The sequence below is a fragment of the Hydra vulgaris genome, chromosome 01 (assembly GCF_038396675.1).
Source record: "Hydra vulgaris chromosome 01, alternate assembly HydraT2T_AEP".
Lineage (NCBI taxonomy): Eukaryota > Metazoa > Cnidaria > Hydrozoa > Anthoathecata > Hydridae > Hydra > Hydra vulgaris.
Genome location: NC_088920.1, coordinates 45,768,301 through 45,781,166, shown reverse-complemented (window position 1 = coordinate 45,781,166; position 12,866 = coordinate 45,768,301). Strand labels below are relative to the sequence as shown.

At 25.8% G+C, this 12,866-nt stretch overlaps 1 protein-coding gene across 1 annotated transcript in view; it reads left to right on the top strand.

Moving 5' to 3' along the window:
* Positions 1–12,866, top strand: part of LOC100200081 (mediator of RNA polymerase II transcription subunit 14) — a 74,366-nt gene that overhangs the window by 16,390 nt on the left and 45,110 nt on the right. Inside the window, exons 10-18 of the mRNA XM_065788337.1 lie at positions 3,772–3,850; positions 6,833–6,876; positions 6,969–7,057; positions 7,269–7,297; positions 7,378–7,734; positions 7,810–7,891; positions 8,503–8,662; positions 11,448–11,648; positions 11,878–12,021. Of these exons, the coding sequence (XP_065644409.1) occupies positions 3,772–3,850; positions 6,833–6,876; positions 6,969–7,057; positions 7,269–7,297; positions 7,378–7,734; positions 7,810–7,891; positions 8,503–8,662; positions 11,448–11,648; positions 11,878–12,021 (1,185 nt within the window). The remainder of the gene's footprint in view (positions 1–3,771; positions 3,851–6,832; positions 6,877–6,968; positions 7,058–7,268; positions 7,298–7,377; positions 7,735–7,809; positions 7,892–8,502; positions 8,663–11,447; positions 11,649–11,877; positions 12,022–12,866) is intronic.

The window sequence follows — 12,866 nt, the reverse complement described above, 5'->3', positions numbered from 1 at the left end:
TTTTTTCTAAAGAATTAAAAAGAAAATTTTTTTATTATTAATGTTTTACCTTTATTGTTTGAAACTATATTGTTGTTACCTATATTGTTCATACCTATGTTTGTTAATTATAATTTGTTATATAATAATTTGTTGTATATTTATAATAACAAATTTCAAATTTATTTAATTTTATTTAATTATTTTTATTTTATTTGTTTTCAATAGTGTTTATCAATTTTGTCATTCAAAAGATTTTTCATACTGCTAATCATTTGTTTATAAATTTATCAAGCACAAGTTTATTTTCTTTATTTTTTACTTTAAAACTGTTAAGATACAAATAAACTTATTTTTTTTATTTTTTTACTTATAATTTTGTCATACATACATTTATTTTTTCATTACTTTTTTCTTCTAATAGTTTGTTTAGTTTGTTTACACATTTTAAGTGGTTGTTATATTGTTCACTTTAATGTGTTTTTTTCCCTCAACTTATTATCATATTATTTTAACTATCTTCCTTTATTGTTTGATGCAAAAATGTCAGTAAAAATTTTTTAGCTAACAACATAATTGCTGTTCTTTTTTTTTTGGCTTTACTCCAAAAGTATCAAATAATAAAAAACCTGGTTTATTTAGATATTTGATAAAAAAAGATAAAATTAGGATTTCTCATGCTTGAAATTCTTGTTTTTAAAGCTTGATATAAGTCTTTCATCTAAAATTTTGGTCTAAAAGTTCAGTTGGTGCAAATTTCATTCAACAGATGCGATGTAGTAATTTAATTAAATGGCCGTTTTTTAACCTTAACAGATGTACCGTCTGTATTTGTACTAACAGTACCATTTTGAATTCCTATTTAATTTCAATAAACCTTTACTTATCTCAACAACTTTTTCATTTCAACAAACTATGTTATGCAAATTCATCAACATAAAAAGTAGTTTTATGTAAAAAAAACAACTTGGAATCAAATACCCAATATAAATATAAAGTAAATCTGGATATAAATCCCAAAATATAGGTTTGGATACCCAAGTAATTGGGTCTGGATCATGGATCCAGCTATGCCTTAATTTTCAATTATTATCAGATGTTAATTAAACAAAACTATATTATGAGATTGAAGAAAAACTAAAAAATCAAGCATGCAATTTTGAAGAAGCATTTTTAAGCATTCATTATAATGCCTACTTCAAAATGCTTTGGTGGGGTGCTTGTGCCTTCATATCTGTGCTTCACTGTTAATAAAATAGCGCGTTTTTTATGAAAAAGTTCTAGCAGCTGCGATAACCAAACGTCCTGTTATTTTATGGAAAAACCCATTGCGTATAAACAAAAGTTTCTGTTAATAAACGGATATTTCCGTTAAAATACAAAGGGTTTTTTCCATTAAATAACGGAGGTTTGGTCATTGCAGCTGTCGAAAATTTTCCGTAAATAAACGGATACTTCCATTAAAAATGAAGAGGTTTTTCCCATTAAACAACAGAAAGAATGTAGCAACACAGCTGCTGGATAGTTTCCATAAATAAAAGTAATGTTGCAGTTTATATTCTGTTCAAATGAAAATTTAAAAAAATTATTTCTGGCGAATATTTTAGATATAAAGTCGATTGTATGTTTTTGAAAATATTATCTGAAAACAAGTTTGCTTTGATTTACATAAAAAATATTAAATTTTCAGTGATTTAAATCTCACTTTAACAGCAAACACGCAAATAAATAATAAATTAGTAAAGTAATGAACAATTTCAAAAAAATTGCTAACAATTTTGATAAAGTATAAACAAGCACTTAATAATATAATTATATTACATAATCCTATATACATTTACAATATAGATATACCTAAAAACTTATCTTTGAGTAATGTATATTGATTAAATAATAAATATAAATATAAGTAAATCAATCCAAATACACAAAAACACAGTCTTTACTTTCTTTTCCATTTCGAGTCAACTATAAATCTAAAATAAAAACAAAAAAACAAAAATTTTTTGAGTAAGGAAAGATTTTAATATTCAACAAAGTAATAAATTATAAAAAACACTCATTATGTACAATGGTTATCATAAGGAAGTTAATCAATATGAGTGACTTAACTAAGGCCAAGCAACAAACAACTCTTGATAATAAAAAACTCTTTTGAGCAATAAATAAATACCTGCAACAAATAATAACTTAAATTGAAGTATATATATATATATATATATATATATATATATATATATATATATATATATATATATATATATATATATATATATATATATATATATATATATATATATATATATGTATATATATATGAAAGAATTAAGCAATAAAAATAATAAGAAATTAATAAAAACTGTTTTTAACTGATTTTAGTATCTAGTGGTTGCAGGTGATGACTTGTTAAGATAAGAAGTTGTAGATGAGTTAAGAATGGTTGATATGGTTTTTTTTATTTATTAAGATGGTTGTTAATCATAATAATATTAAGTCATTTTAAGGACAAAGATCCAATGCAGAAGCTTTCAAGAAATGAAATTTTTTGTTTAGCGAATGAATAATAATATTATGAGTAACATTGCTGATTTTTCAACATTGCAGTAGGTAGTTATTGAGGTTGTTTTTGTAGATTCAGCGGTCTTTCTGACATGATTGGTTTTAATTTTTTTTACCATTGCTTAACCAGAATGAAACTAATTTTCTTTAGTTGAAAATTAGTTACATCCATATTAAAAGTTAACCGTGGTTTGTTAAATAACTTATTTATTTGCATTTAATTCTTCTATAATTATTTTTGGTTCTATATACATTTCTCACAAACTTCTAGCTAATAACCATAATTGGATTTTTGATTTAAAAATAGTTTTAATTACTTTGCCATTAAACTTTTCTTTTTTATTTGTTTTGGACTTTTATATGGTACATTTTCTTTACATGCTTTAATTTAATGCTCAATAAAAAAATTATAAGCTTCATCAGTATTCGTATTTGCAAATATAAGTTCTCTAATTTATTTAGATAATTTTTGATTTGCACATAATTTCCAGATATATTAAGGAAATGTTTCAATTCAACAATTAAGTTATAACTTTTTTTAATTAAATAGTTCCGTTTAATTGCATTATGGCCTTGGTTTTCATTGTCTAAAGGTAGTAAATGAATGACATTTTTAATGCAATTTTTATTGTCTACAATCAATAAATCTAGAACTTTTGTCAGATCTTCATTTAGTTTTTGAAAATTTTGAGATTCTATAAAACTTAAAACATCAGGATTATAAATTTCACACAAACAACTAACACACATAGCATCTAACACACATAACATAAACAAACAAACTTAGTTTAGTAAAGAAAAGTCAATAAATATTTATAATAAAAGATAACAGTAGGTGACATACGCATTTGGAAATATTTATAGAGGAAAATAACAATAAATGGTGCAATTAATGTTACTTTGCTTTAATTTTTAACTTTCTCAAATTTAAAACCAAAAAAAAAAGTATTTTTGCAACTTAGTAATCGTTTTATTAAATAAAATATTTTTACTAAATTATGTTCTCTAAAACTTTAATTTATGATTATTATGATTATTATCATTAATATTTAAAAAGAAACACATGTTGTTGATCTTGAATAAAATGTTGTTTTTTTATATTAACTGAACACTTTTTGAGATCAACTGAAAACCCATCAATTGAACAAAAAGTTAAATTCAAATGACAGTTAAATTCAAATGAATAAATATAAATATAAAGTACTTTTATTAGAGCATAAAAAATTTGTTTAGATTAACTATATACATCAAGTTGTTCAGTCTCGCCTTATGATAGAAGACAATCCACTTGTGGATCTTTACAATACTCTACGTATCTTTTCATGTTTATTTTAGAAAACATAAATGGGTATTGCATTTGTAATGATTTTTTTAGGTTTTTTTGAGAATTTTTTTTAGTTAAGTATTTTTTATGATTCTAAAAAACTAACAGCAGGATTGAAATTAAATTGAATAAAAACATAAAAAGTTTAATAGGTAAATATGTTATATAAATAAATTTTGTAATAAGTAGATAAGGACTTTTAAATCAAAAAAAGTAATTTCAATTGTAAATAAATGAAATAAAAAATTATTTTTGTATTAAAAAATCATTTTTTTGATTGTTTAAAATCAAATCTTTTTAAAGAAATATAATATTTTACTTTTCATTGCTTTCTGTTAGTAGAAATGTGATTTGCCTCTTTTGTAAGCTCTACAAGTTATTTGATGCTTGGATGTGGCAGCCACTGTTTTACATGGTTGGATCTATGACGAAGTCTTTTTCTTAAGGGTTCTTTGCAGCAATAGTGTTAATGAAAGGATGGTAGTTCCAATCATGTGACACTGTACGGTTCCATATATAAGTTATATGACTTATATATAGAATCCTACAGTGTCACATGACCTATATATGGAGTTGTACAGAGTTATATGACATATATGGAACCGTACAGAGTCATATGACTTATATGTCGAACCATACAGCGTCATATGACTTATGATTTTGTGTTCCTCTGTTGAGTGTCAAATTCTAGGATACCATAGTAGAACTCTGTTTGTAGTTGCTTACGACTTTGAGTTTGAAAGTGTGCTGTGTTCACAAACAGATGAATATTTATCTGATTTAATAGCAGTATTTGTATCCAACATGAACTTCTGATCTTTACTCAATATGTTGCAGTTAATTTCTATATTAAACTCTACAATATATTTTATCTATTTTTAAACTTCACAATATATTTTATCAAACACAAAAATATAAAAATATTAGTATTTTTTAAAGCAATCAGAAAAATGATTACAAATGATTACATACTATTCCAATAATTGTTTTTTTTTAAAAGAAACATCTTCGCTTCCAACAAGGCTGCAAGCAACCACTAGTTAAAGTTGGAAGTTACTGGATAAGAAAAAATGAAGATTGTAGAGCAAGATAACGATTGACAGACGACTTAAAGGATTGCAAATTATATGAATTAGGAAAGCAAGATAAAGGAAGTGAATTCCAAAGCGCTGATGTTCGAGGAAAAAAACTAGATGAATAAGCGTTTTTGGAACAGTCACAGAAAAAGGATGAAATTTAATTGAAGGGCGAGTAACATGAGAATGAATTTTAGTAGATGGCACATTACAAGAGACACTAGCTCTTTAGAGCAGTGCCCATTATAGTATTTGTAGAAAAGAGAAGCAACATTACGACGATGTTATAATGGTTGGAGGTTGGCTGCAAGAACAGGTCCAAACTATGATTACAATGTGTTTTTGCACTTTGTCTAAAAGAGAAAGGACATCATTAGAAGATCCGCCCCAGATATGGTAACAGTATTCCATACATGGCCGGATTTGAGATTTATAAAGATAGAGATTAGAATCCGAAGTAAGAAAGTGTCGAGCTCGATATAGAGATGCAACCTTAGCAGATGCTAATTTTGAAACTGATTTGATATATGGTTTCCAAGAAAGATTGGAAGTAAGAGTTAATCCTAGAAGATGAAGAGTAGATGACTCATCGAGTACATCAACGTTCATAAATATAGGAAGATCTAAATTATTGTGATAACGATTGGCTGAAAAAAATTGAGTTTTATCTGTATTGAAGTTCACTAGCCACTGTGAACCCCATGCTGTAGCGGAAGTGAGATCCTTTTCAAGCTCACATGCCCCCTCCAAGCAATCAGAGAGTGTTGGTTTCTTATCTCGTCAAGAGTAAATGATAGTATCATCAGCAAACAATTCCACCTTAGATGTGAGAATATCTGGAAGATCGTTAATGTAAATTAAAAAAGAGTATAGGGCCAAGGATAGAACCTTGTCCATAAAGGACAACTTTTATACTATGATTAAAAAGGAAGCATGCCAAACTTTATCAAAAGCTTTTAAAATGTCAAGAGCGATGGCCTTAACCTCTCCACCTTTATCTAATGCACGATAAAGCCTATCAGTTATTACTGTTAGCAAATCAGCTGTAGAACGAGAAGATCGAAATCCATATTGATGGTCAGAAAGTAAGTTATTAGATTCAAGATGAGAAATTAAGTGTTTGTTAATTAAAGATTCAAAAACCTTGCTTATGATAGGAAGAAGACTAATGGGACGGTAGTTAGACGAATCAAATCGCTCTCTAGAATTTTTGAAGATATGGATAACAGATGCCGTTTTCCAGCAGGCTGGAAAACAAGACTCTGTTAAACACTTGTTGAATAGTTTTGAGAGTATAGACGATAGCTCTGGAGAACACTTCTGCAAGACAATGACAGGTATGTTGTCTGGGCCACAAGCTGTAGAAGAATCTAGGCAGGAAATCACTTTAGATACAGAACCTGGAGTGACACAAATGTCAAGCAATGGATCAACCTGTTTGTTGGCAATATCAGGTAGAATGCAACTAGTGGAATCAAGAGATGATATTGATGAAAAGTTTTTAGCAAACAATTTAGCTTTGTCTTTATTATTATTAGTTATTTGTAAAAATAGAATTTATTTTATTCAAATTCATTTATTTAAAAAATGATATAAAATGAATTCAAATATTTTTGTACTATGGGTTAGGTATTGATGTAAAATATTTAATATTAATATTGTTTTTTATTTTTTCTTGGATACCCAATTTTAATGTACAGACACACATGCACATTTTTACAGGTTAAAGTTGGGCACAAACATATCCTCTCACCTTATTCACTTTACCTACATATTAAAGCTGTCTTAAATGACAATTTAAAAAAATTTAATGGTATATGTATAGATTGGTAAAAAAAGCAAGGTATAAATTGGTAAATAATATGAATAATGATTTTCTTTAATTTTACCAAAGATCATTTCTGTTTATCACTTCAGTTGGAGGTTTTTCACACACAGGTGACTGTGTGTTACTTTTTTTTTATTATTAAGAACGTTCAAATCAAAATATTATTAGTATTTTTTTTAACTTCATTTTTTAAAAATTTCAGTGTAAAAGATTGATATCAGAGCGTTGGGGAGATTGCGTACATATTCATGAATATGTGCCGGGAAAAATTCTTGTCATTTCTTATTGCAGGTCAGTTTAAACTTGTTTTGTTTCGATGTTTAATTCTAAATCATTTTAGATCTTTTTTTTTTATCTTATATTTTTATCTTATTTTTTTTTTATCTTATATTTTTATCTTATTTTTTTTTATCTTATATTATATTTAGTATGATTCTGATAAAAGAGAAAGTTTAGATTTTAAACTAGAAACTTATCTATTTTCTTTTATTTATTTATCCAGATTAAATCTCACTCAAATACAGCAAAGTGGTAAACATAATTTTTTAAACTTCTTCTTTTAAACTTTATTTATAAGGAGAGAAATAATGTTTAAGTTTTTGAAAATGTAGAATCAAGAGTATGTCCTCAAATAATCATCCAAGTACCAAATGGGAATCAAAATTTGTTAGTCTTGAGTCATAATCCGCCTTTGTGCAGTGAAAAAGATCGCATTGAAGGAAAACTACTCTCCATTGGTTGTTTTTCTATTGAAAACATCTATTTTGCTTCATTAAAAAAATTTTCTTATCAAAGATTACTTAAACTAAGAGACGAGTTAGTTAAAGATGCATACTTTAAAACTAATTCTTATATAAATGAAGAAGTTCCGTTTTTGCGGTTGCAACCATACCCTAATTGTTCTACTTCTGAGCAACTAACTATAAATGTTGACTTTCGGACTGGGATGTTTAATATTAGTGAAAAAGGTAGCAGTAATATTTCATTTTTAAAAATTATTTGCTTATGAAAACTGGTTCTAATTTTTTTCTTTCTATTTTTAGTTTCAAATTCACATATAAAACAACTTCAAAATACACTTTGGACAAATTTTAGTTTGTTTGCACAAGACTTCCACAAAGTTAGGTATTAATGATTTTTTTTTTTGGTTTCCTAGGGGTTCATTTTTTACCCACAGTTCAATAGTACTCTAAGTTAGTGATTTTTTTGTTGAGTTTTATTGTTGATTTGCTCTGTAGCAAAATACAATATAAATTTTTTTATAAGTGTTTATATTAAAAAACTCTCTTAAATCCACCCACACCCCCAATGCACACCCACACACTCAAACAAATAAAAATAAAAAAATCTTAAAAAAAATAAATTCAATGTTAGTTTTTCATATCACCACTTGAATATTGGTTTGTATAGTATTTCATATCACTATTTGAATATTGGTTTGTGAATGAATATGAACCTTTTTTTGAATTATCTGGACTTGATAATATTGTATTTTAATGTGATAATAATGTGCTTTAATGGCTCATTTTTGTTAATTTATAAACACTATTATTTAGTACCAGATGCAAAATTTTTTTGTATATTTACTATTATTTTGTGCCAGGTTTACACAATTTCGTTTTTAAAATTTTTTTTTGTTGTTTTTTTTGTTTTGTGGATTTTATGGAGTGTTTAATTTTTTTTTTGACAATCTTCTCATAAGTATGATTGTAAATTGTATTTTTAAATTTTTTTAGATGTTCTCTGTACTTAGAGAGGTGCCGTGGATCTGTTTTGTCTTTACCAGTTCTCCCTTTTTACCAGTTACCATTATCAAACCCTTCAGTTGGTATTTTATCAAAACTACCACCATATCGTTTATTCTTCAAATTTAAAAATTATCCTGACTTTGTCTTAGTAAGTAATAAAAGTCATATAGTTTTTACAAATTATCAAAAAAAAGATTTAATATATAATTTAATAATAATTTACATAACAGGGTTTAATAATAATTAACATAAGAAACTTACAGTTATTTAGATAGCTGCTCATCGGAGCTACACAAATACCTAATACAAATTTAGTTATTGCAATATTTTTTATTATGTTTCTATGATTTCAAAACATAATTTGCTCTATCAATAGAGAATAGAGACAAAAGTCTAGAAAGCATTACCATAGAAAGCATTACCATACAAATGTTTGTTACTTCCTTAAAACAATTTTGTCTGTTTGATATCAGAAGTTTGATTGGTAGCTTCTTTTGTTTGCCTTGGTTATTGCAACGTGTTAAATACTTTCAAATAATATCTAATCTATGCAAATAATATGTAATCTATGCAAATAATATCTAACCTATGCAAATAATATCTAATCATGCAAATAATATCTAACCTATGCAAATAATATCTAATTATGCAAATAATATCTAATCTATGCAAAAAATCTGTAGTTAAAAGATTTTCATTTAAATAAGGTATTACACAACTTACAATATTTACCAGTACAAGCTTTAAAAAACAAAACACTTCAAAATCTTGTTCTGGTAAATGTTGTAAGTTGTGTAATATTTTGTTCACATTAAAATTTTTTATAATTACAGACAACTTGAACCTAAATTCTTCTTTTTAAAAATTAAATTTTTTTTTAAAGATTCAGAAAATTTATATAAATAGGTATGTGTATACAGAATTTTGAATTTAAATGGTTTTGTAAATTGAGGAATAAAATTAAAAATCTAAAAGTGAGAGGTTTGAAACTGCTTTTGTTATCATCCTCCTCCTCATCATCCTCATTATCAATTTTATTTGTTGTTATTAACCATATTTTATTGTGTGTATGTGTCTTTTATAAATCTTAGCCATCCAAGCTTTATTTCAATTATTTGAATTTTTTCCTTACCATACGATTGCATTACAAAAATCTGTCGACCACTGAACACCGGCGTTTTCTAAAGCCTTTGATATTTCAACCAATACTCAAAAAGACATTTTGCTTCACTGAATTTCTTAATAGCTGGTTTTACTTCATTATAGGTTATCAGTTCTGCTGGTCCACTAATCTTATTCACTGCAGGTAAACCTTTATTTTAATTAAATTCTTCATTTATAATTTTTTCAAAATAAGCTATCCATTTTGTTTTTACTCAAACTTTATTTGTAAGTATTTTTCCATCTCTTTATCAACATTCCATTTCATAATCTTTTGCTTTACAATTTATACTTTTTGCTCTGTATTTTATGATATTTCCTCATTTCTACAATTTTACCTGCCTTTGTATTCAATTACAATGATTCTTTGTGTCTCTGAGGATTGTTTCTTCTTCCACATATTTTATCAGATACTTGTATAATGCCTAATCTTTTTCTGTATACTTTCAACATTTCTATATTTATATACATATTCTATTCATATATTCTATACATTTATTTCTGATATTTTCTCACTTTCTGTATACTTTCCACATTTCTTACTGATATTTTCTCACTTTCTGTATACTTTCCACATTTCTTTCTGATATTCTCTCACATTCTGTATACTTTCTGACTAATTTCTGCTCTTGTTTGAATTTCCTTTACAAAATGCTTATGTATTTCATCTTCCTTCATTTTGTAAAGTCTGCACTAACTCACAAAGATCTCCTCTTTTTTTGTTGTTGCAAATACTAACTTATGTTTTTTAAAACAAGCTTTATTGTGTATTCCTCTTATGTTACTTATGATAAGTTATGTTACTTATGATAAATTATGATAAGTTATGTTTCTTCCAATAAAGTACACTTGTGTCTTAAAACCCCCTAACTCATAAGTTACTTTTTTTTTCTTCTTTCCAACCATGTATTACAGACTGTCAGTTCTAGCAATATTTTTTCTTCAATAACATTTAGGCTAAACTCCTTCCACCGTGTACTCCTTCAAAGCTATCAGTGGTCGCTCCATCATGCTTTGTCTCCACATACTACATTTTTTTCCCAAATGAGAGGCTGACCAAGAACATTGTAAAAATATTTTTCTTCTTTTCTTGTCTAACCTGTTTTACATTGCTGAAACTTTATCATGACCCATTACTTTCTCATTCACTCGACTTGGTGACCATTTTTCTGCCACTAAAATACCACCAACTAACACTTCTTTGTAATAAATCCAGAAGAATTTGTACCCAAACTTTTTTGAATCTTTGCTTAAAAACTTTATCAATAGTTGAAGTTGGTTATATTTCTTAAATTATGTTATAATTTAATATTTCTTAGTTTTTTAGGTTTTAAAAATATTTTTGTTTTATTACCATTGGAAACCTGTGTTATTTTGTTAAATGGTTGAATCTGTGTTCTTTTGTTAAAAGGTTAAAGTGTTGTTCTTTTGTTAAATGGTTAAATTGGTATTCTTTGGTTGAATAGTTGAATTAGTGTTCTTTAAACATCAACTTATTGTTATTTATATTTTATAAAAAGTTGAAAGTCATAAATAAAACAATAAGCTTCATCGTGTGATGAATTAATATTTATAATTTTAATTTAATAAAAAATAGTGTTAATACCAAAGAAAAAAATGTTATAATAATAGTGATGGCTGAAATAAAAAATAATAAATATTTTTTGGTTCAACTGTATTTTATATTAAAAAATTTTGTTCTTTAAATATAGTCATTTGATTTATTTTTTATTGGTGTTTTAATCTTACATTATGTTTTATTTATTTTTTAGTTAATTTGTTTACAAATTGATCTGGAGTCAAAAGAAAAAGAAATAATAGAAAAATTTTATCTGCTTAAACTTCTTCCATCAAAATTTAAATCAGAGCAAGATGATAAAAGTTCACTTGCATATTCTGTAGACTACTGCTGTCAACTAAATGAAAAACTACTGCAAAATATAAATGAATTAAATAATTTTTCAAGTTCATTTGTAAGATTTTTATCAGAATTTATATTTTTGAGTTTGAGCAGTTGTAAACAATTTGTTAAAAGACTTACAAATCTTATGCTATACTTTATGAGACCCTTTTAAGCAAAACTTTTATTCATCTACTTTTCTTTATGCTTTATTTGACATTTTTAATTATATTTCATTCTTTACAAGAATGCAGAAGGAAAATGAATGAAGTTTTCAAGTATATTTTATATATTTTATGTAGACTTTACAAGAGGATTATATATCTAGTGCAAAAAGGAGAAAATGTTGCGTTGAATCTAGCAAACAACTTGCATTTAACAGTACATTACACTTAGTGCTATTACAAACTATTCTTCGCATTCCTTTTATAGAAATATCTAAACAGGTATAAATGTTTTTCAACTCTTCAATTAATTTTAGTTAATAGTTTAGATAAAATATAAATAATCACCAATTGCATTTGCTTTAAATTATATCATTTCAAGATTGCTAAATAATTGCAATCCCTTAATTTGCCTCTTGCCTATAGAAAAACAAACTACATAAGTTTGGCAGACTGAATTTTGAAAGCAAGTTCATTCACTTTTGACGTCTAATTAAAATCTATATTTATTTAAGAGTTATTAGACTTTTTAGATACAAGATTTTAGGTAATAGTTAAATTGAATTTAAATGTTGTTGAGTGTAAATCTAACAATTTCTTGTGATAGATGCAGACTTTATAAAATGATATCTTTATAAATATTATTAGACTTTATTAAATATAAGCTGTAACTATAATTTTTCACTAGAACTTTATATTTAACTTTATAAAATATTATCTGTGCAAAGTGTACACTTTCATTTGTTAAATAAAATTGACACAACTGATTTTTTAAATATAGCTTTGAAATTATTTATTAAAAAAAAAATAGTATTTTTGTTATTTTTATCATAAACTTATTTTTAATATAATGACTGTGAAGGAAAATAAACATTTTTTGTTTGTTTTTCAAATATATTTCTTCAAGGTTTTTTTATCATTTGAAAAATTTTAATTTTTGGTTTTTATTTGCACCTTACACAAATTTTTTTATTCCTTAGACGCTACGCTTTTTTTTTTTTAAAGTGATGCCCAAGAAAGCCACTTTAGTGTTTTTAACGATATCTCAAAAAACTAAAATGTTCCATTGCTTTTATTATAAATAAACAATAAATCAATACCTAATATAATATTTTTAGTTAAAAACT